General features: G+C 51.5%; 1 protein-coding gene across 15 annotated transcripts in view; it reads right to left on the bottom strand.

Annotated features, from left to right (window-relative positions):
- The window catches only part of HSPG2 (heparan sulfate proteoglycan 2), a 456402-nt gene that overhangs the window by 210679 nt on the left and 219167 nt on the right, over positions 1 to 26556 (bottom strand). For 10 of the 15 annotated variants that reach the window (XM_073656045.1, XM_073656041.1, XM_073656043.1 and 7 more), the window contains 4 exons: positions 3918 to 4006; positions 3697 to 3837; positions 3422 to 3613; positions 1752 to 1790 (listed from right to left, as the gene is read on the bottom strand). In XM_073656045.1, coding sequence (XP_073512146.1) covers positions 1752 to 1790; positions 3422 to 3613; positions 3697 to 3837; positions 3918 to 4006 — 461 coding nt within the window. The remainder of the gene's footprint in view (positions 1 to 1751; positions 1791 to 3421; positions 3614 to 3696; positions 3838 to 3917; positions 4007 to 26556) is intronic. The other 5 variants (XM_073656051.1, XM_073656054.1, XM_073656052.1 and 2 more) reach the window with 1 other exon arrangement.

Below are 26556 nucleotides of genomic sequence, written 5' to 3'. Positions count from 1 at the left end.
TCGGGTACACTGGGTGGGATCAGTACAGCATCGGGTACACTGGGGTGGGATCAGTACAGCATCGGGTACACTGGGTGGGATCAGTACAGCATTGGGGACACTGGGTGGGATCAGTACAGCATCGGGTACACTGGGTGGGATCAGTACAGCATCGGGTACACTGGGTGGGATCAGTACAGCATCGGGTACACTGGGTGGGATCAGTATAGCATCGGGTACACTGGGTGGGATCAGTACGGCATCGGGTACACTGGGTGGGATCAGTGCAGCATCGGGTACACTGGGGCGGGATCAGTACAGCATCGGGTACACTGGGTGGGATCAGTACAGCATCGGGTACACTGGGTGGGATCAGTACAGCATCGGGTACACTGGGTGGGATCAGTGCAGCATCGGGTACACTGTGTGGGATCAGTACAGCATCGGGTACACTGGGTGGGATCAGTACAGCATCGGGTACACTGGGTGGGATCAGTACAGCATCGGGTACACTGGGTGGGATCAGTACAGCATCGGGTACACTGGGTGGGATCAGTACGGCATCGGGTACACTGGGTGGGATCAGTACGGCATCGGGTACACTGGGTGGGATCAGTACGGCATCGGGTACACTGGGTGGGATCAGTACGGCATCGGGTACACTGGGTGGGATCAGTACAGCATCGGGTACACTGGGTGGGATCAGTATAGCATCGGGTACACTGGGTGGGATCAGTACGGCATCGGGTACACTGGGTGGGATCAGTGCAGCATCGGGTACACTGGGTGGGATCAGTACAGCATCGGGTACACTGGGTGGGATCAGTATAGCATCGGGTACACTGGGTGGGATCAGTACGGCATCGGGTACACTGGGTGGGATCAGTGCAGCATCGGGTACACTGGGTGGGATCAGTATAGCATCGGGTACACTGGGTGGGATCAGTACGGCATCGGGTACACTGGGTGGGATCAGTGCAGCATCGGGTACACTGGGTGGGATCAGTATAGCATCGGGTACACTGAGTGGGATCAGTACAGCATCGGGTACACTGGGTGGGATCAGTACGGCATCGGGTACACTGGGTGGGATCAGTACAGCATCGGGTACACTGGGTGGGATCAGTACAGCATCGGGTACACTGGGTGGGATCAGTGCAGCATCGGGTACACTGGGTGGGATCAGTACAGCATCGGGTACACTGGGTGGGATCAGTACGGCATCGGGTACACTGGGTGGGATCAATACAGCATCGGGTACACTGGGTGGGATCAGTACAGCATCGGGTACACTGGGTGGGATCAGTGCAGCATCGGGTACACTGGGTGGGATCAGTATAGCATCGGGTACACTGAGTGGGATCAGTACAGCATCGGGTACACTGGGTGGGATCAGTACAGCATCGGGTACACTGGGTGGGATCAGTGCAGCATCGGGTACACTGGGTGGGATCAGTACAGCATCGGGTACACTGGGTGGGATCAGTGCAGCATCGGGTACACTGGGTGGGATCAGTATAGCATCGGGTAGACTGGGTGGGATAAGCTGTGTTTAGCTGATGGTGTACAGGTGGAGATGATGAAGCACGTGGGTCTAGTGGATCAGGACCATGAAGATCTATCCTCAAGCAGTGATTACACCACAGCCTTTGAAGGCCATAAAGCCCAGTCCAGCAGCCATTCCTCGCCCCGGCCCCAGTAGGTGGAGAGTATATATATATATACATGCACTATATGCCACACGGTCATGCAGCGTCATGCACGGCTAATACCTTGTGTGCTCGCCGCATGCGAGCAAAGAGCATCTCCCTCTGAATATAGAAAAGAGAGAAAGAGGAGGTCAGCCCACAGAACCGGCCCGCGGCAGAACCGGGGTCACACAGGCCCACGGCAGAACCGGGGTCACACAGGCCTGAGGCAGAACCGGTGTCACACAGGGCCGCGGCAGAACCGGGGTCACACAGGCCCGCGGCAGAACCGGGGTCACACAGGCCCGCGGCAGAACCGGGGTCACACAGGATCGCGGCAGAACCGGGGTCACACAGGCCCGCGGCAGAACCGGGGTCACACAGGCCCGCGGCAGAACCGGGGTCACACAGGATCGCGGCAGAACCGGGGTCACACAGGCCCGCGGCAGAACCGGGGTCACACAGGCCCGCGGCAGAACCGGGGTCACACAGGGCCGCGGCAGAACCGGGGTCACACAGGGCCGCGGCAGAACCGGGGTCACACAGGGCCGCGGCAGAACCGGGGTCACACAGGGCCGAGGCAGAACCGGGGTCACACAGGGCCGAGGCAGAACCGGGGTCACACAGGGCCGAGGCAGAACCGGGGTCACACAGGGCCGAGGCAGAACCGGAGTCACACAGGCCCGCGGCAGAACCGGGGTCACACAGGCCCGCGGCAGAACCGGGGTCACACAGGCCCGCGGCAGAACCGGGGTCACACAGGCCCGCGGCAGAACCGGCCCGCAGCAGAACCGGGGTCACACAGGCCCACGGCAGAACCGGGGTCACACAGGCCCGAGGCAGAACCGGGGTCACACAGGCCCACGGCAGAACCGGGGTCACACAGGCCCGCGGAAGAACCGGGGTCACACAGGCCCGCGGCAGAACCGGGGTCACACAGGCCCGCGGCAGAACCGGGGTCACACAGGCCCGCGGCAGAACCGGGGTCACACAGGCCCGAGGCAGAACCGGGGTCACACAGGCCCACGGCAGAACCGGGGTCACACAGGCCCACGGCAGAACCGGGGTCACACAGGCCCGCGGAAGAACCGGGGTCACACAGGCCCGCGGAAGAACCGGGGTCACACAGGCCCGCGGAAGAACCGGGGTCACACAGGCCCGCGGAAGAACCGGGGTCACACAGGCCCGCGGCAGAACCGGGGTCACACAGGCCCAAGGCAGAACCGGGGTCACACAGGCCCACAACAGAAAAGGGGTCACACAGGCCCGCGGCAGAACCGGGGTCACACAGGCCCGCGGCAGAACCGGGGTCACACAGGCCCGCGGCAGAACCGGGGTCACACAGGGCCGGGGTAGGACGGGTCCAGAAGGCGAGGTCATCTCACATGTCTGGTTCTCTGCCTGCACCCGGACCACTCTCAGCATTGGCGGCCATACTTCTAATCAGAGGATCATGATATGAGCAGGAGGGTAGGAAGCCGCGGCATTACCAATCACTGCCATCAGAGCCAGCCACAGGTCAGAGGTCACTGTAGTCATAGTCTGTTCAGCCCCTGGCTTCTTGTCCTATCCCCTGACACCGACTGCTCAGGGGTCGTCCCTCTGGCCCTTTCTTAGGACACGGCCTTGCTGTCTGGGGGCCGCTCATTATTAAGGGCCATTGTGCGGCTTTTACCACCTGCTCTGTTCACTTCCCGGTAGTACAAGGGGTCTCCAGAGCACGGCTCCCCACAGTCGGACCCCCGGATCATTACCTTATCCCCCTGGTAGTTCTCTGGGAGCTGCCAGTAAAAGGACTCCTGCCCCAGCTGGTCAAACTGTCGATAAGAAAGCTGCGGCCCCTGAACGGACATCTCCACCACAAACCCAGAGGCGATCCGGACGCTGTGCTGGCGGTTCACCAGGGCAAAGTTCTGGAAGTTTCCAGGCAGGAACGGGCTGGTGACCTGGAAGAGAGACACGTGAGGTCACTCAGGGCTCCCCGAGAAGTACAACTCCCAACATGCAGACGTCAGGGACCCCGACTCACCAGTTCACGATGATAGCTGGAGCTGGAGCATTGCTGGGTGACCCCCATACAGAAGCACGGCAAACAGCCGTCTGGGTGGTCCGCACTGAGGTAGAAGTGACTGGGCCGACAGGTACTGCAGGAAAGACCCTCCACATGAGGCTGCAGAAAGCAGGAGAGGGTCAGCTGCATACACACCGGGAAACTGCACACAGGACCTCACGTCACCCGCGGGCACCTACCTTACACGGGCACTGGCGGCTCGAGTCACAGGTGGTACTAACGCTGCCCCTCAGATCACACTGACAGCTGGGGCCGGGGCCGGAGGTCGCTGCAAGAACATCAACACCTGGATATATATATACATCTGTAGCAACCATACACTAATAACATGTATATAATACATGTGGAGCATGCAGGAGCAGCACATACAGCGGCTGCTGCGCTCCGCTGTGTATATAATATATGGGGAGCATACAGGAGCAGCACATACAGCGGCTGCTGCGCTCTGCTGTGTATATAATATATGGGGAGCATACAGGAGCAGCACATACAGCGGCTGCTGCGCTCTGCTGTGTATATAATATATGGGGAGCATACAGGAGCAGCACATACAGCGGCTGCTGCGCTCTGCTGTGTATATAATATATGGGGAGCATACAGGAGCAGCACATACAGCGGCTGCTGCGCTCTGCTGTGTATATAATATATGGGGAGCATACAGGAGCAGCACATACAGCGGCTGCTGCGCTCCGCTGTGTATATAATATATGGGGAGCATACAGGAGCAGCACATACAGCGGCTGCTGCGCTCTGCTGTGTATATAATGTATGGGGAGCATACAGGAGCAGCACATACAGCGGCTGCTGCGCTCTGCTGTGTATATAATATATGGGGAGCATACAGGAGCAGCACATACAGCGGCTGCTGCGCTCTGCTGTGTATATAATATATGGGGAGCATACAGGAGCAGCACATACAGCGGCTGCTGCGCTCTGCTGTGTATATAATATATGGGGAGCATACAGGAGCAGCACATACAGCGGCTGCTGCGCTCTGCTGTGTATATAATGTATGGGGAGCATACAGGAGCAGCACATACAGCGGCTGCTGCGCTCTGCTGTGTATATAATATATGGATAGCATACAGGAGCAGCACATACAGCGGCTGCTGCGCTCTGCTGTGTATATAATGTATGGGGAGCATACAGGAGCAGCACATACAGCGGCTGCTGCGCTCTGCTGTGTATATAATATATGGGGAGCATACAGGAGCAGCACATACAGCGGCTGCTGCGCTCTGCTGTGTATATAATATATGGGGAGCATACAGGAGCAGCACATACAGCTGCTGCTGTGCTCTGCTGTGTATATAATATATGGGGAGCATACAGGAGCAGCACATACAGCGGCTGCTGCGCTCTGCTGTGTATATAATATATGGGGAGCATACAGGAGCAGCACATACAGCGGCTGCTGCGCTCTGCTGTGTATATAATATATGGGGAGCATACAGGAGCAGCACATACAGCGGCTGCTGCACTCTGCTGTGTATATAATATATGGGGAGCATACAGGAGCAGCACATACAGCGCCTGCTGCACTCTGCTGTGTATATAATATATGGGGAGCATACAGGAGCAGCACATACAGCTGCTGCTGCGCTCTGCTGTGTATATAATATATGGGGAGCATACAGGAGCAGCACATGCAGCGGCTGCTGCGCTCTGCTGTGTATATAATATATGGGGAGCATACAGGAGCAGCACATACAGCGGCTGCTGCGCTCTGCTGTGTATATAATATATGGGGAGAATACAGGATCAGCACATACAGCGGCTGCTGCGCTCTGCTGTGTATATAATATATGGGGAGCATACAGGAGCAGCACATACAGCGGCTGCTGCGCTCTGCTGTGTATATAATATATGGGGAGCATACAGGAGCAGCACATACAGCGGCTGCTGCGCTCTGCTGTGTATATAATATATGGGGAGCATACAGGATCAGCACATACAGCGGCTGCTGCGCTCTGCTGTGTATATAATATATGGGGAGCATACAGGAGCAGCACATACAGCGGCTGCTGCGCTCTGCTGTGTATATAATATATGGGGAGCATACAGGAGCAGCACATACAGCGGCTGCTGCGCTCTGCTGTGTATATAATATATGGGGAGCATACAGGATCAGCACATACAGCGGCTGCTGCGCTCTGCTGTGTATATAATATATGGGGAGCATACAGGAGCAGCACATAGAGCGGCTGCTGCGCTCTGCTGTGTATATAATATATGGGGAGCATACAGGAGCAGCATATACAGCGGCTGCTGCGCTCTACTGTGTATATAATATATGGGGAGCATACAGGAGCAGCACACACAGCGGCTGGTGTGTATATAATATATGGGGAGCATACAGGAGCAGCACATACAGCGGCTGCTGCGCTCTGCTGTGTATATAATGTGTATATAATATATGAGGAGCATACAGGAGCAGCACATACAGCGGCTGCTGCGCTCTACTGTGTATATAATATATGGGGAGCATACAGGAGCAGCACATACAGCGGCTGCTGCGCTCTGCAGTGTATATAATATATGGGGAGCATATAGGAGCAGCACATACAGCGGCTGCTGTGCTCTGCTGTGTATATAATATATGAGGAGCATACAGGAGCAGTACATACAGCGGCTGCTGCGCTCTGCTGTGTATATAATATATGGGGAGCATACAGGAGCAGCACATACAGCGGCTGCTGCGCTCTGCTGTGTATATAATATATGGGGAGCATACAGGAGCAGCACATACAGCGGCTGCTGCCCTCTACTGTGTATATAATATATGGGAGCATACAGGAGCAGCACATACAGCGGCTGCTGCGCTCTACTGTGTATATAATATATGGGGAGCATACAGGAGCAGCACATACAGCGGCTGCTGCCCTCTACTGTGTATATAATATATGGGAGCATACAGGAGCAGCACATACAGCGGCTGCTGCGCTCTGCTGTGTATATAATATATGGGGAGCATACAGGAGCAGCACATACAGTGGCTGCTGCGCTCTGCTGTGTATATAACATATGGGGAGCATACAGGAGCAGCACATACAGTGGCTGCTGCGCTCTGCTGTGTATATAATATATGGGGAGCATACAGGAGCAGCACATACAGCGGCTGCTGCTCTCTACTGTGTATATAATATATGGGGAGCATACAGGAGCAGCACATACAGCGGCTGCTGCGCTCTGCTGTGTATATAATATATGGGGAGCATGCAGGAGCAGCACATACAGCGGCTGCTGCGCTCTGCTGTGTATATAATATATGGGGAGCATACAGGAGCAGCACATACAGCGGCTGCTGCGCTCTGCTGTGTATATAATATATGGGGAGCATACAGGAGCAGCAGATACAGCGGCTGCTGCGCTCTGCTGTGTATGTAATATATGGGGAGCATACAGGAGCAGCACATACAGCGGCTGCTGCGCTCAGCTGTGTATATAATATATGGGGAGCATACAGGAGCAGCACATACAGCGGCTGCTGCGCTCTGCTGTGTATATAATATATGGGGAGCATACAGGAGCAGCACATACAGCGGCTGCTGCGCTCTGCTGTGTATATAATATATGGGGAGCATACAGGAGCAGCACATACAGCGGCTGCTGCGCTCTGCTGTGTATATAATATATGAGGAGCATACAGGAGCAGCACATACAGCGGCTGCTGCGCTCTGCTGTGTATATAATATATGGGGAGCATACAGGAGCAGCACATACAGCGGCTGCTGCGCTCTGCTGTTTATATAATATATGGGGAGCATACAGGAGCAGCACATACAGCGGCTGCTGCGCTCTGCTGTGTATATAATATATGGGGAGCATACAGGAGCAGCATATACAGCGGCTGCTGCGCTCTGCTGTGTATATAATATATGGGGAGCATACAGGAGCAGCACATACAGGGGCTGCTGCGCTCTGCTGTGTATATAATGTATGGGGAGCATACAGGAGCAGCACATACAGCGGCTGCTGCGCTCTACTGTGTATATAATATATGGGGAGCATACAGGAGCAGCACATACAGCGGCTGCTGCGTATAAAATATATGGGGAGCATACAGGAGCAGCACATACAGCGGCTGCTGCGCTCTGCTGTGTATATAATATATGGGGAGCATGGAGGAGCAGCACATACAGCGGCTGCTGCGCTCTGCAGTGTATATAATATATGGGGGGCATACAGGAGCAGCACATACAGCGGCTGCTGCGCTCTGCTGTGTATATAATATATGGGGAGCATACAGGAGCAGCACATACAGCGGCTGCTGCGCTCTGCTGTGTATATAATATATGGGGAGCATACAGGAACAGCACATACAGCGGCTGCTGCGCTCTGCTGTGTATATAATATATGGGGAGCATACAGGAGCAGCACATACAGCGGCTGCTGCGCTCTGCTGTGTATATAATATATGGGGAGCATACAGGAGCAGCACATACAGCGGCTGCTGCGCTCTGCTATGTATAGAATATATGGGGAGCATACAGGAGCAGCACATACAGCGGCTGCTGCGCTCTGCTGTGTATATAATGTATGGGGAGCATACAGGAGCAGCATATACAGCGGCTGCTGCGCTCTGCTGTGTATATAATATATGGGGAGCATACAGGAGCAGCACATGCAGCGGCTGCTGCGCTCTGCTGTGTATATAATATATGGGGAGCATACAGGAGCAGCACATACAGCGGCTGCTGCGCTCTGCTGTGTATATAATATATGGGGAGCATACAGGATCAGCACATACAGCGGCTGCTGCGCTCTGCTGTGTATATAATATATGGGGAGCATACAGGAGCAGCATATACAGCGGCTGTTGAGCTCTGCTGTGTATATAATATATGGGGAGCATACAGGAGCAGCACATACAGCGGCTGCTGCGCTCTGCTGTGTATATAATGTATGGGGAGCATACAGGAGCAGCACATACAGCGGCTGCTGCGCTCTACTGTGTATATAATATATGGGGAACATACAGGAGCAGCACATACAGCGGCTGCTGCGCTCTGCTATCTATAATATATGGGGAGCATACAGGAGCAGCACATACAGCGGCTGCTGCGCTCTGCTGTGTATATAATATATGGGGAGCATGGAGGAGCAGCACATACAGCGGCTGCTGCGCTCTGCTGTGTATATAATATATGGGGAGCATACAGGAGCAGCACATACAGCGGCTGCTGCGCTCTGCTGTTTATGTAATAAATGGGGAGCATGGAGGAGCAGCACATACAGCGGCTGCTGCACTCTGCTGTGTATATAATATATGGGGAGCATACAGGAGCAGCACATACAGCGGCTGCTGCGCTCTGATGTGTATATAATATATGGGGAGCATACAGGAGCAGCACATACAGCGGCTGCTGCGCTCTGCTGTGTATATAATATATGGGGAGCATACAGGATCAGCACATACAGCGGCTGCTGCGCTCTGCTGTGTATATAATATATGGGGAGCATACAGGAGCAGCATATACAGCGGCTGTTGAGCTCTGCTGTGTATATAATATATGGGGAGCATACAGGAGCAGCACATACAGCGGCTGCTGCGCTCTGCTGTGTATATAATGTATGGGGAGCATACAGGAGCAGCACATACAGCGGCTGCTGCGCTCTACTGTGTATATAATATATGGGGAACATACAGGAGCAGCACATACAGCGGCTGCTGCGCTCTGCTATCTATAATATATGGGGAGCATACAGGAGCAGCACATACAGCGGCTGCTGCGCTCTGCTGTGTATATAATATATGGGGAGCATGGAGGAGCAGCACATACAGCGGCTGCTGCGCTCTGATGTGTATATAATATATGGGGAGCATAAAGGAGCAGCACATACAGCGGCTGCTGCGCTCTGCTGTGTATATAATATATGGGGAGCATACAGGAGCAGCACATACAGCGGCTGCTGCGCTCTGCTGTTTATGTAATAAATGGGGAGCATGGAGGAGCAGCACATACAGCGGCTGCTGCGCTCTGCTGTGTATATAATATATGGGGAGCATACAGGAGCAGCACATACAGCGACTGGTGCGCTCTGCTGTGTATATAATATATGGGGAGCATACAGGAGCAGCACATACAGCGACAGCTGCGCTGTGCTGTGTATATAATATATGGGGAGCATACAGGAATACAGGAGCAGCACATACAGCGGATGCTGCGCTCTGCTGTGTATATAATATATGGGGAGCATACAGGAGCAGCACATACAGCGGCTGCTGCGCTCTACTGTGTATATAATATATGGGGAGCATACAGGAGCAGCACATACAGCTGCTGCTGCGCTATGCTGTGTATATAATATATGGGGAGCATACAGGAGCAGCACATACAGCGGCTGCTGCGCTTTGCTGTGTATATAATATATGAGGAGCATACAGGAGCAGCACATACAGCGGCTGCTGCGCTCTGCTGTGTATATAATATATGGGGAGCATACAGGAGCAGCACATACAGCGGCAGCTGCGCTCTGATGTGTATATAATATATGGGGAGCATACAGGAGCAGCACACACAGCGGCTGGTGTGTATATAATATATGGGGAGCATACAGGAGCAGCACATACAGCGGCTGCTGCCCTCTGCTGTGTATATAATATATGGGGAGCATACAGGAGCAGCACATACAGCGGCTGCTGCACTCTGCTGTGTAGATAATATATGGGGAGCATACAGGAGCAGCACATACAGCGGCTGCTGCGCTCTGCTATGTATATAATATATGGGGAGCATACAGGAGCAGCACATACAGCGGCTGCTGCGCTCTGCTGTGTATATAATGTATGGGGAGCATACAGGAGCAGCACATACAGCGGCTGCTGCGCTCAGCTGTGTATATAATATATGGGGAGCATACAAAAGCAGCACATACAGCGGCTGCTGCGCTCTGCTGTGTATATAATGTATGGGGAGCATTCAGGAGCAGCACATACAGCGGCTGCTGCGATCTGCTGTGTATATAATATATGGGGAGCATACAGGAGCAGCACATACAGCGGCTGCTGCGCTCTGCTGTGTATATAATATATGGGGAGCATACAGGAGCAGCACATACAGCGGCTGCTGCGCTCTGCTGTGTATATAATATATGGGGAGCATACAGGAGCAGCACATACAGCGGCTGCTGCCCTCTGCTGTGTATTTAATATATGGGGAGCATATAGAAGTAGCATATACAGCGGCTGCTGCGCTCTGATGTGTATATAATATATGGGGAGCATACAGGAGCAGCACATACAGCGGCTGCTGCGCTCCGCTGTGTATATAATATATGGGGAGCATACAGGAGCAGCACATACAGCGGCTGCTGCGCTCTGCTGTGTATATAATATATGGGGAGCATACAGGAGCAGCACATACAGCGGCTGCTGCGCTCTGCTGTGTATATAATATATGGGGAGCATACAGGAGCAGCACATACAGCGGCTGCTGCCCTCTGCTGTGTATTTAATATATGGGGAGCATATAGAAGCAGCATATACAGCGGCTGCTGCGCTCTGATGTGTATATAATATATGGGGAGCATACAGGAGCAGCACATACAGCGGCTGCTGCGCTCTGCTGTGTATATAATATATGGGGAGCATACAGGAGCAGCACATACAGTGGCTACTGCACTATGCTGTGTATATAATATATGGGGAGCATACAGGAGCAGCACATACAGCGGCTGCTGCGCTCTGCTGTGTATATAATATATGGGGAGCATACAGGAGCAGCACATACAGCGGCTGCTGCGATCTGCTGTGTATATAATATATGGGGAGCATACAGGAGCAGCATATACAGCGGCTGCTGCGCTCTGCTGTGTATATAATATATGAGGAGCATACAAGAGCAGCACATACAGCGGCTGCTGCGCTCTGCTGTGTATATAATATATGGGGAGCAAACAGGAGCAGCACATACAGCGGCTGCTGCGCTCTGCTGTGTATATAATATATGGGGAGCATACAGGAGCAGCACATACAGCGGCTGCTGCGCTCTGCTGTGTATATAATATATGGGGAGCATACAGGAGCAGCACATACAGCGGCTGCTGCGCTCTGCTGTGTATATAATATATGGGAAGCATACAGGAGCTGCACATACAGCGGCTGCTGCGCTCTGCTATGTATATAATATATGGGGAGCATACAGGAGCAGCACATACAGCGGCTGCTGCGCTCTGCTGTGTATATAATATATGGGGAGCATACAGGAGCAGCACATACAGCGGCTGCTGCGCTCTGCTGTATATATAATATATGAGGAGCATACAGGAGCAGCACATACAGCGGCTGCTGCGCTCTGCTGTGTATATAATATATGGGGAGCATACAGGAGCAGCACATACAGCGGCTGCTGCGCTCTGCTGTGTATATAATATATGGGGAGCATACAGGAGCAGCACATACAGCGGCTGCTGCGCTCTGCTGTGTATATAATATATGGGGAGCATACAGGAGCAGCACATACAGCGGCTGCTGCGCTCTGCTGTGTATATAATATATGGGGAGCATACAGGAACAGCACATACAGCGGCTGCTGCGCTCTGCTGTGTATATAATATATGGGGAGCATACAGGAGCAGCACATACAGCGGCTGCTGCGCTCTGCTGTGTATATAATATATGGGGAGCATACAGGAGCAGCACATACAGCGGCTGCTGCTCTCTGCTATGTATATAATATATGGGGAGCATACAGGAGCAGCACATACAGCGGCTGCTGCGCTCTGCTGTGTATATAATATATGGATAGCATACAGGAGCAGCACATACAGCGACTGCTGCGCTCTGCTGTGTATAGAATATATGGGCAGCATACAGGAGCAGCATATACAGCGGCTGCTGCGCTTTGCTGTGTATATAATATATGGGGAGCATACAGGAGCAGCACATACAGCGGCTGCTGCGCTCTGCTATGTATAGAATATATGGGGAGCATACAGGAGCAGCATATACAGCGGCTGCTGCGCTCTGCTGTGTATATAATATATGGGGAGCATACAGGAGCAGCACATGCAGCGGCTGCTGCGCTCTGCTGTGTATATAATATATGGGGAGCATACAGGAGCAGCACAAACAGCGGCTGCTGCGCTCTGCTGTGTATATAATATATGGGGAGCATACAGGATCAGCACATACAGCGGCTGCTGCGCTCTGCTGTGTATATAATATATGGGGAGCATACAGGAGCAGCACATACAGTGGCTGCTGCGTTTTGCTGTGTATATAATATATGGGGAGCATACAGGAGCAGCACATACAGCGGCTGCTGCGCTCTGCTATGTATATAATATATGGGGAGCATACAGGAGCAGCACATACAGCGGCTGCTGCGCTCTGCTGTGTATATAATATATGGGGAGCATACAGGATCAGCACATACAGCGGCTGCTGCGCTCTGCTGTGTATATAATATATGGGGAGCATACAGGAGCAGCACATACAGTGGCTGCTGCGCTTTGCTGTGTATATAATATATGGGGAGCATACAGGAGCAGCACATACAGCGGCTGCTGCGCTCTGCTGTGTATATAATATATGGGAGCATACAGGAGCAGCACATACAGCGGCTGCTGCGCTCTGCTATGTATATAATATATGGGGAGCATACAGGAGCAGCACATACAGCGGCTGCTGCGCTCTGCTGTGTATATAATATATGGGGAGCATACAGGAGCAGCACATACAGCGGCTGCTGCGCTCTACTGTGTATATAATATATGGGGAGCATATAGGAGCAGCACATACAGCGGCTGCTGCGCTCTGCTGTGTATATAATATATGAGGAGCATACAGGAGCAGCACATACAGCGGATGCTGCGCTCTGCTGTGGATATAATATATGGGGAGTATTCAGGAGCAGCACATACAGCGGCAGCTGCGCTCTGAGGTGTATATAATATATGGGGAGCATACAGGAGCAGCACATACAGCGGCTGCTGCGCTCTGCTGTGTATATAATATATGGGGAGCATACAGGAGCAGCACACACAGCGGCTGGTGTGTATATAATATATGGGGAGCATACAGGAGCAGCACATACAGCGGCTGCTGCCCTCTGCTGTGTATATAATATATGGGGAGCATACAGGAGCAGCACATACAGCGGCTGCTGCACTCTGCTGTGTATATAATATATGGGGAGCATACAGGAGCAGCACATACAGCGGCTGCTGCGCTCTGCTATGTATATAATATATGGGGAGAATACAGGAGCAGCACATACAGTGGCTGCTGCGCTCTGCTGTGTATATAATATATGGGGAGCATGGAGGAGCAGCACATACAGCGGCTGCTGCGCTCTGCTGTGTATATAATATATGGGGAGCATACAGGAGCAGCACATACAGCGGCTGCTGCGCTCAGCTGTGTATATAATATATGGGGAGCATACAAGAGCAGCACATACAGCGGCTGCTGCGCTCTGCTGTGTATATAATGTATGGGGAGCATACAGGAGCAGCACATACAGCGGCTGCTGCACTCTGCTGTGTATATAATATATGGGGAGCATACAGGAGCACCACATACAGCATTTGCTGCGCTCTGCTGTGTATATAATATATGGGGAGCATACAGGAACAGCACATACAGCGGCTGCTGCGCTCTGCTGTGTATATAATATATGGGGAGCATACAGGAGCAGCACACACAGCGGCTGCTGCGCTCTGCTGTGTATATAATATATGGGGAGCATACAGGAGCAGCACATACAGCGGCTGCTGCGCTCTGCTGTGTATATAATGTATGGGGAGCATACAGGAGCAGCACATACAGCGGCTGCTGCGCTCTACTGTGTATATAATATATGGGGAACATACAGGAGCAGCACATACAGCGGCTGCTGCGCTCTGCTATCTATAATATATGGGGAGCATACAGGAGCAGCACATACAGCGGCTGCTGCGCTCTGCTGTGTATATAATATATGGGGAGCATGGAGGAGCAGCACATACAGCGGCTGCTGCGCTCTGATGTGTATATAATATATGGGGAGCATAAAGGAGCAGCACATACAGCGGCTGCTGCGCTCTGCTGTGTATATAATATATGGGGAGCATACAGGAGCAGCACATACAGCGGCTGCTGCGCTCTGCTGTTTATGTAATAAATGGGGAGCATGGAGGAGCAGCACATACAGCGGCTGCTGCACTCTGCTGTGTATATAATATATGGGGAGCATACAGGAGCAGCACATACAGCGGCTGCTGCGCTCTGATGTGTATATAATATATGGGGAGCATACAGGAGCAGCACATACAGCGGCTGCTGCGCTCTGCTGTGTATATAATATATGGGGAGCATACAGGATCAGCACATACAGCGGCTGCTGCGCTCTGCTGTGTATATAATATATGGGGAGCATACAGGAGCAGCATATACAGCGGCTGTTGAGCTCTGCTGTGTATATAATATATGGGGAGCATACAGGAGCAGCACATACAGCGGCTGCTGCGCTCTGCTGTGTATATAATGTATGGGGAGCATACAGGAGCAGCACATACAGCGGCTGCTGCGCTCTACTGTGTATATAATATATGGGGAACATACAGGAGCAGCACATACAGCGGCTGCTGCGCTCTGCTATCTATAATATATGGGGAGCATACAGGAGCAGCACATACAGCGGCTGCTGCGCTCTGCTGTGTATATAATATATGGGGAGCATGGAGGAGCAGCACATACAGCGGCTGCTGCGCTCTGATGTGTATATAATATATGGGGAGCATAAAGGAGCAGCACATACAGCGGCTGCTGCGCTCTGCTGTGTATATAATATATGGGGAGCATACAGGAGCAGCACATACAGCGGCTGCTGCGCTCTGCTGTTTATGTAATAAATGGGGAGCATGGAGGAGCAGCACATACAGCGGCTGCTGCGCTCTGCTGTGTATATAATATATGGGGAGCATACAGGAGCAGCACATACAGCGACTGGTGCGCTCTGCTGTGTATATAATATATGGGGAGCATACAGGAGCAGCACATACAGCGACAGCTGCGCTGTGCTGTGTATATAATATATGGGGAGCATACAGGAATACAGGAGCAGCACATACAGCGGATGCTGCGCTCTGCTGTGTATATAATATATGGGGAGCATACAGGAGCAGCACATACAGCGGCTGCTGCGCTCTACTGTGTATATAATATATGGGGAGCATACAGGAGCAGCACATACAGCTGCTGCTGCGCTATGCTGTGTATATAATATATGGGGAGCATACAGGAGCAGCACATACAGCGGCTGCTGCGCTTTGCTGTGTATATAATATATGAGGAGCATACAGGAGCAGCACATACAGCGGCTGCTGCGCTCTGCTGTGTATATAATATATGGGGAGCATACAGGAGCAGCACATACAGCGGCAGCTGCGCTCTGATGTGTATATAATATATGGGGAGCATACAGGAGCAGCACACACAGCGGCTGGTGTGTATATAATATATGGGGAGCATACAGGAGCAGCACATACAGCGGCTGCTGCCCTCTGCTGTGTATATAATATATGGGGAGCATACAGGAGCAGCACATACAGCGGCTGCTGCACTCTGCTGTGTAGATAATATATGGGGAGCATACAGGAGCAGCACATACAGCGGCTGCTGCGCTCTGCTATGTATATAATATATGGGGAGCATACAGGAGCAGCACATACAGCGGCTGCTGCGCTCTGCTGTGTATATAATGTATGGGGAGCATACAGGAGCAGCACATACAGCGGCTGCTGCGCTCAGCTGTGTATATAATATATGGGGAGCATACAAAAGCAGCACATACAGCGGCTGCTGCGCTCTGCTGTGTATATAATGTATGGGGAGCATTCAGGAGCAGCACATACAGCGGCTGCTGCGATCTGCTGTGTATATAATATATGGGGAGCATACAGGAGCAGCACATACAGCGGCTGCTGCGCTCTGCTGTGTATATAATATATGGGGAGCATACAGGAGCAGCACATACAGCGGCTGCTGCGCTCTGCTGTGTATATAATATATGGGGAGCATACAGGAGCAGCACATACAGCGGCTGCTGCCCTCTGCTGTGTATTTAATATATGGGGAGCATATAGAAGTAGCATATACAGCGGCTGCTGCGCTCTGATGTGTATATAATATATGGGGAGCATACAGGAGCAGCACATACAGCGGCTGCTGCGCTCTGCTGTGTATATAATATATGGGGAGCATACAGGAGCAGCACATACAGCGGCTGCTGCGCTCTGCTGTGTATATAATATATGGGGAGCATACAGGAGCAGCACATACAGCGGCTGCTGCGCTCTGCTGTGTATATAATATATGGGGAGCATACAGGAGCAGCACATACAGCGGCTGCTGCCCTCTGCTGTGTATTTAATATATGGGGAGCATATAGAAGCAGCATATACAGCGGCTGCTGCGCTCTGATGTGTATATAATATATGGGGAGCATACAGGAGCAGCACATACAGCGGCTGCTGCGCTCTGCTGTGTATATAATATATGGGGAGCATACAGGAGCAGCACATACAGTGGCTACTGCACTATGCTGTGTATATAATATATGGGGAGCATACAGGAGCAGCACATACAGCGGCTGCTGCGCTCTGCTGTGTATATAATATATGGGGAGCATACAGGAGCAGCACATACAGCGGCTGCTGCGATCTGCTGTGTATATAATATATGGGGAGCATACAGGAGCAGCATATACAGCGGCTGCTGCGCTCTGCTGTGTATATAATATATGAGGAGCATACAAGAGCAGCACATACAGCGGCTGCTGCGCTCTGCTGTGTATATAATATATGGGGAGCAAACAGGAGCAGCACATACAGCGGCTGCTGCGCTCTGCTGTGTATATAATATATGTGGAGCATACAGGAGCAGCACATACAGCGGCTGCTGCGCTCTGCTGTGTATATAATATATGGGGAGCATACAGGAGCAGCACATACAGCGGCTGCTGCGCTCTGCTGTGTATATAATATATGGGAAGCATACAGGAGCTGCACATACAGCGGCTGCTGCGCTCTGCTATGTATATAATATATGGGGAGCATACAGGAGCAGCACATACAGCGGCTGCTGCGCTCTGCTGTGTATATAATATATGGGGAGCATACAGGAGCAGCACATACAGCGGCTGCTGCGCTCTGCTGTATATATAATATATGAGGAGCATACAGGAGCAGCACATACAGCGGCTGCTGCGCTCTGCTGTGTATATAATATATGGGGAGCATACAGGAGCAGCACATACAGCGGCTGCTGCGCTCTGCTGTGTATATAATATATGGGGAGCATACAGGAGCAGCACATACAGCGGCTGCTGCGCTCTGCTGTGTATATAATATATGGGGAGCATACAGGAGCAGCACATACAGCGGCTGCTGCGCTCTGCTGTGTATATAATATATGGGGAGCATACAGGAACAGCACATACAGCGGCTGCTGCGCTCTGCTGTGTATATAATATATGGGGAGCATACAGGAGCAGCACATACAGCGGCTGCTGCGCTCTGCTGTGTATATAATATATGGGGAGCATACAGGAGCAGCACATACAGCGGCTGCTGCTCTCTGCTATGTATATAATATATGGGGAGCATACAGGAGCAGCACATACAGCGGCTGCTGCGCTCTGCTGTGTATATAATATATGGATAGCATACAGGAGCAGCACATACAGCGACTGCTGCGCTCTGCTGTGTATAGAATATATGGGCAGCATACAGGAGCAGCATATACAGCGGCTGCTGCGCTTTGCTGTGTATATAATATATGGGGAGCATACAGGAGCAGCACATACAGCGGCTGCTGCGCTCTGCTATGTATAGAATATATGGGGAGCATACAGGAGCAGCATATACAGCGGCTGCTGCGCTCTGCTGTGTATATAATATATGGGGAGCATACAGGAGCAGCACATGCAGCGGCTGCTGCGCTCTGCTGTGTATATAATATATGGGGAGCATACAGGAGCAGCACAAACAGCGGCTGCTGCGCTCTGCTGTGTATATAATATATGGGGAGCATACAGGATCAGCACATACAGCGGCTGCTGCGCTCTGCTGTGTATATAATATATGGGGAGCATACAGGAGCAGCACATACAGCGGCTGCTGCGTTTTGCTGTGTATATAATATATGGGGAGCATACAGGAGCAGCACATACAGCGGCTGCTGCGCTCTGCTATGTATATAATATATGGGGAGCATACAGGAGCAGCACATACAGCGGCTGCTGCGCTCTGCTGTGTATATAATATATGGGGAGCATACAGGATCAGCACATACAGCGGCTGCTGCGCTCTGCTGTGTATATAATATATGGGGAGCATACAGGAGCAGCACATACAGTGGCTGCTGCGCTTTGCTGTGTATATAATATATGGGGAGCATACAGGAGCAGCACATACAGCGGCTGCTGCGCTCTGCTGTGTATATAATATATGGGAGCATACAGGAGCAGCACATACAGCGGCTGCTGCGCTCTGCTATGTATATAATATATGGGGAGCATACAGGAGCAGCACATACAGCGGCTGCTGCGCTCTGCTGTGTATATAATATATGGGGAGCATACAGGAGCAGCACATACAGCGGCTGCTGCGCTCTACTGTGTATATAATATATGGGGAGCATATAGGAGCAGCACATACAGCGGCTGCTGCGCTCTGCTGTGTATATAATATATGAGGAGCATACAGGAGCAGCACATACAGCGGATGCTGCGCTCTGCTGTGGATATAATATATGGGGAGTATTCAGGAGCAGCACATACAGCGGCAGCTGCGCTCTGAGGTGTATATAATATATGGGGAGCATACAGGAGCAGCACATACAGCGGCTGCTGCGCTCTGCTGTGTATATAATATATGGGGAGCATACAGGAGCAGCACACACAGCGGCTGGTGTGTATATAATATATGGGGAGCATACAGGAGCAGCACATACAGCGGCTGCTGCCCTCTGCTGTGTATATAATATATGGGGAGCATACAGGAGCAGCACATACAGCGGCTGCTGCACTCTGCTGTGTATATAATATATGGGGAGCATACAGGAGCAGCACATACAGCGGCTGCTGCGCTCTGCTATGTATATAATATATGGGGAGAATACAGGAGCAGCACATACAGTGGCTGCTGCGCTCTGCTGTGTATATAATATATGGGGAGCATGGAGGAGCAGCACATACAGCGGCTGCTGCGCTCTGCTGTGTATATAATATATGGGGAGCATACAGGAGCAGCACATACAGCGGCTGCTGCGCTCTGCTGTGTATATAATATATGAGGAGCATACAAGAGCAGCACATACAGCGGCTGCTGCGCTCTGCTGTGTATATAATATATGGGGAGCAAACAGGAGCAGCACATACAGCGGCTGCTGCGCTCTGCTGTGTATATAATATATGGGGAGCATACAGGAGCAGCACATACAGCGGCTGCTGCGCTCTGCTGTGTATATAATATATGGGGAGCATACAGGAGCAGCACATACAGCGGCTGCTGCGCTCTGCTGTGTATATAATATATGGGAAGCATACAGGAGCTGCACATACAGCGGCTGCTGCGCTCTGCTATGTATATAATATATGGGGAGCATACAGGAGCAGCACATACAGCGGCTGCTGCGCTCTGCTGTGTATATAATATATGGGGAGCATACAGGAGCAGCACATACAGCGGCTGCTGCGCTCTGCTGTATATATAATATATGAGGAGCATACAGGAGCAGCACATACAGCGGCTGCTGCGCTCTGCTGTGTATATAATATATGGGGAGCATACAGGAGCAGCACATACAGCGGCTGCTGCGCTCTGCTGTGTATATAATATATGGGGAGCATACAGGAGCAGCACATACAGCGGCTGCTGCGCTCTGCTGTGTATATAATATATGGGGAGCATACAGGAGCAGCACATACAGCGGCTGCTGCGCTCTGCTGTGTATATAATATATGGGGAGCATACAGGAACAGCACATACAGCGGCTGCTGCGCTCTGCTGTGTATATAATATATGGGGAGCATACAGGAGCAGCACATACAGCGGCTGCTGCGCTCTGCTGTGTATATAATATATGGGGAGCATACAGGAGCAGCACATACAGCGGCTGCTGCTCTCTGCTATGTATATAATATATGGGGAGCATACAGGAGCAGCACATACAGCGGCTGCTGCGCTCTGCTGTGTATATAATATATGGATAGCATACAGGAGCAGCACATACAGCGACTGCTGCGCTCTGCTGTGTATAGAATATATGGGCAGCATACAGGAGCAGCATATACAGCGGCTGCTGCGCTTTGCTGTGTATATAATATATGGGGAGCATACAGGAGCAGCACATACAGCGGCTGCTGCGCTCTGCTATGTATAGAATATATGGGGAGCATACAGGAGCAGCATATACAGCGGCTGCTGCGCTCTGCTGTGTATATAATATATGGGGAGCATACAGGAGCAGCACATGCAGCGGCTGCTGCGCTCTGCTGTGTATATAATATATGGGGAGCATACAGGAGCAGCACAAACAGCGGCTGCTGCGCTCTGCTGTGTATATAATATATGGGGAGCATACAGGATCAGCACATACAGCGGCTGCTGCGCTCTGCTGTGTATATAATATATGGGGAGCATACAGGAGCAGCACATACAGCGGCTGCTGCGTTTTGCTGTGTATATAATATATGGGGAGCATACAGGAGCAGCACATACAGCGGCTGCTGCGCTCTGCTATGTATATAATATATGGGGAGCATACAGGAGCAGCACATACAGCGGCTGCTGCGCTCTGCTGTGTATATAATATATGGGGAGCATACAGGATCAGCACATACAGCGGCTGCTGCGCTCTGCTGTGTATATAATATATGGGGAGCATACAGGAGCAGCACATACAGTGGCTGCTGCGCTTTGCTGTGTATATAATATATGGGGAGCATACAGGAGCAGCACATACAGCGGCTGCTGCGCTCTGCTGTGTATATAATATATGGGAGCATACAGGAGCAGCACATACAGCGGCTGCTGCGCTCTGCTATGTATATAATATATGGGGAGCATACAGGAGCAGCACATACAGCGGCTGCTGCGCTCTGCTGTGTATATAATATATGGGGAGCATACAGGAGCAGCACATACAGCGGCTGCTGCGCTCTACTGTGTATATAATATATGGGGAGCATATAGGAGCAGCACATACAGCGGCTGCTGCGCTCTGCTGTGTATATAATATATGAGGAGCATACAGGAGCAGCACATACAGCGGATGCTGCGCTCTGCTGTGGATATAATATATGGGGAGTATTCAGGAGCAGCACATACAGCGGCAGCTGCGCTCTGAGGTGTATATAATATATGGGGAGCATACAGGAGCAGCACATACAGCGGCTGCTGCGCTCTGCTGTGTATATAATATATGGGGAGCATACAGGAGCAGCACACACAGCGGCTGGTGTGTATATAATATATGGGGAGCATACAGGAGCAGCACATACAGCGGCTGCTGCCCTCTGCTGTGTATATAATATATGGGGAGCATACAGGAGCAGCACATACAGCGGCTGCTGCACTCTGCTGTGTATATAATATATGGGGAGCATACAGGAGCAGCACATACAGCGGCTGCTGCGCTCTGCTATGTATATAATATATGGGGAGAATACAGGAGCAGCACATACAGTGGCTGCTGCGCTCTGCTGTGTATATAATATATGGGGAGCATGGAGGAGCAGCACATACAGCGGCTGCTGCGCTCTGCTGTGTATATAATATATGGGGAGCATACAGGAGCAGCACATACAGCGGCTGCTGCGCTCAGCTGTGTATATAATATATGGGGAGCATACAAGAGCAGCACATACAGCGGCTGCTGCGCTCTGCTGTGTATATAATGTATGGGGAGCATACAGGAGCAGCACATACAGCGGCTGCTGCACTCTGCTGTGTATATAATATATGGGGAGCATACAGGAGCACCACATACAGCATTTGCTGCGCTCTGCTGTGTATATAATATATGGGGAGCATACAGGAACAGCACATACAGCGGCTGCTGCGCTCTGCTGTGTATATAATATATGGGGAGCATACAGGAGCAGCACACACAGCGGCTGCTGCGCTCTGCTGTGTATATAATATATGGGGAGCATACAGGAGCAGCACATACAGCGGCTGCTGCGCTCTGCTGTGTATATAATATATGGTGAGCATACAGGAGCAGCACATACAGCGGCTGCTGCGCTCTGCTGTGTATATAATATATGGGGAGCATACAGGAGCAGCACATACAGCGGCTGCTGCGCTCTGCTGTGTATATAATATATGGGGAGCATACAGGAGCAGCACACACAGCGGCTGCTGCGCTCTGCTGTGTATATAATATATGGGGAGCATACAGGAGCAGCACATACAGCGGCTGCTGCGCTCTGCTGTGTATATAATATATGGTGAGCATACAGGAGCAGCACATACAGCGGCTGCTGCGCTCTGCTGTGTATATAATATATGGGGAGCATACAGGAACAGCACATACAGCGGCTGCTGCGCTCTGCTGTGTATATAATATATGGGGAGCATACAGGAGCAGCACATACAGCGGCTGCTGCGCTCTGCTGTGTATATAATATATGGGGAGCATACAGGAGCAGCACACACAGCGGCTGCTGCGCTCTGCTGTGTATATAATATATGGGGAGCATACAGGAGCAGCACATACAGCGGCTGCTGCGCTCTGCTATGTATATAATATATGGGGAGCATACAGGAGCAGCACATACAGCGGCTGCTGCGCTCTGCTGTGTATATAATATATGGGAGCATACAGGAACAGCACATACAGCGGCTGCTGCGCTCTGCTGTGTATATAATATATGGGGAGCATACAGGAGCAGCACATACAGCGGCTGCTGCGCTCTGCTGTGTATATAATATATGGGAAGCATACAGGAGCTGCACATACAGCGGCTGCTGCGCTCTGCTGTGTATATAATATATGGGGAGCTTACAGGAGCAGCACATACAGCGGCTGCTACGCTCTGCTGTGTATATAATATATGGGGAGCATACAGGAGCAGCACATACAGCGGCTGCTGCGCTCTGCTATGTATATAATATATGGGGAGCATACAGGAGCAGCACATACAGCGGCTGCTGCGCTCTGCTGTGTATATAATATATGGGGAGCATACAGGAGCAGCACATACAGCGGCTGCTGCGCTCTGCTGTATATATAATATATGAGGAGCATACAGGAGCAGCACATACAGCGGCTGCTGCGCTCTGCTGTGTATATAATATATGGGGAGCATACAGGAGCAGCACATACAGCGGCTGCTGCGCTCTGCTGTGTATATAATATATGAGGAGCATACAGGAGCAGCACATACAGCGGCTGCTGCGCTCTGCTGTGTATATAATATATGGGGAGCATACAGGAGCAGCACATACAGCGGCTGCTGCGCTCTGCTGTGTATATAATATATGGTGAGCATACAGGAGCAGCACATACAGCGGCTGCTGCGCTCTGCTGTGTATATAATATATGGGGAGCATACAGGAGCAGCACATACAGCGGCTGCTGCGCTCTGCTGTATATATAATATATGAGGAGCATACAGGAGCAGCACATACAGCGGCTGCTGCGCTCTGCTGTGTATATAATATATGGGGAGCATACAGGAGCAGCACATACAGCGGCTGCTGCGCTCAGCTGTGTATATAATATATGGGGAGCATACAAGAGCAGCACATACAGCGGCTGCTGCGCTCAGCTGTGTATATAATATATGGGGAGCATACAGGAGCAGCACATACAGCGGCTGCTGCGCTCTGCTATGTATAGAATATATGGGGAGCATACAGGAGCAGCATATACAGCGGCTGCTGCGCTCTGCTGTGTATATAATATATGGGGAGCATACAGGAGCAGCACATGCAGCGGCTGCTGCGCTCTGCTGTGTATGTAATATATGGGGAGCATACAGGAGCAGCACAAACAGCGGTTGCTGCGCTCTGCTGTGTATATAATATATGAGGAGCATACAGGAGCAGCACATACAGCGGATGCTGCGCTTTGCTGTGGATATAATATATGGGGAGCATACAGGAGCAGCACATACAGCGGCTGCTGCTCTCTGCTATGTATATAATATATGGGGAGCATACAGGAGCAGCACATACAGCGGCTGCTGCGCTCTGCTGTGTATATAATATATGGATAGCATACAGGAGCAGCACATACAGCGACTGCTGCGCTCTGCTGTGTATAGAATATATGGGCAGCATACAGGAGCAGCATATACAGCGGCTGCTGCGCTTTGCTGTGTATATAATATATGGGGAGCATACAGGAGCAGCACATACAGCGGCTGCTGCGCTCTGCTATGTATAGAATATATGGGGAGCATACAGGAGCAGCATATACAGCGGCTGCTGCGCTCTGCTGTGTATATAATATATGGGGAGCATACAGGAGCAGCACATGCAGCGGCTGCTGCGCTCTGCTGTGTATATAATATATGGGGAGCATACAGGAGCAGCACAAACAGCGGCTGCTGCGCTCTGCTGTGTATATAATATATGGGGAGCATACAGGATCAGCACATACAGCGGCTGCTGCGCTCTGCTGTGTATATAATATATGGGGAGCATACAGGAGCAGCACATACAGTGGCTGCTGCGTTTTGCTGTGTATATAATATATGGGGAGCATACAGGAGCAGCACATACAGCGGCTGCTGCGCTCTGCTATGTATATAATATATGGGGAGCATACAGGAGCAGCACATACAGCGGCTGCTGCGCTCTGCTGTGTATATAATATATGGGGAGCATACAGGATCAGCACATACAGCGGCTGCTGCGCTCTGCTGTGTATATAATATATGGGGAGCATACAGGAGCAGCACATACAGTGGCTGCTGCGCTTTGCTGTGTATATAATATATGGGGAGCATACAGGAGCAGCACATACAGCGGCTGCTGCGCTCTGCTGTGTATATAATATATGGGAGCATACAGGAGCAGCACATACAGCGGCTGCTGCGCTCTGCTATGTATATAATATATGGGGAGCATACAGGAGCAGCACATACAGCGGCTGCTGCGCTCTGCTGTGTATATAATATATGGGGAGCATACAGGAGCAGCACATACAGCGGCTGCTGCGCTCTACTGTGTATATAATATATGGGGAGCATATAGGAGCAGCACATACAGCGGCTGCTGCGCTCTGCTGTGTATATAATATATGAGGAGCATACAGGAGCAGCACATACAGCGGATGCTGCGCTCTGCTGTGGATATAATATATGGGGAGTATTCAGGAGCAGCACATACAGCGGCAGCTGCGCTCTGAGGTGTATATAATATATGGGGAGCATACAGGAGCAGCACATACAGCGGCTGCTGCGCTCTGCTGTGTATATAATATATGGGGAGCATACAGGAGCAGCACACACAGCGGCTGGTGTGTATATAATATATGGGGAGCATACAGGAGCAGCACATACAGCGGCTGCTGCCCTCTGCTGTGTATATAATATATGGGGAGCATACAGGAGCAGCACATACAGCGGCTGCTGCACTCTGCTGTGTATATAATATATGGGGAGCATACAGGAGCAGCACATACAGCGGCTGCTGCGCTCTGCTATGTATATAATATATGGGGAGAATACAGGAGCAGCACATACAGTGGCTGCTGCGCTCTGCTGTGTATATAATATATGGGGAGCATGGAGGAGCAGCACATACAGCGGCTGCTGCGCTCTGCTGTGTATATAATATATGGGGAGCATACAGGAGCAGCACATACAGCGGCTG

The sequence above is a fragment of the Phyllobates terribilis genome, unplaced genomic scaffold (genome assembly GCF_046119375.1).
Source record: "Phyllobates terribilis strain yellow unplaced genomic scaffold, ASM4611937v1 Scaffold_12__6_contigs__length_324123572, whole genome shotgun sequence".
NCBI classification, from domain to species: domain Eukaryota; kingdom Metazoa; phylum Chordata; class Amphibia; order Anura; family Dendrobatidae; genus Phyllobates; species Phyllobates terribilis.
Note: the sequence above shows the minus strand (reverse complement) of the source record. Positions and strands in the feature narration are given on the sequence as shown.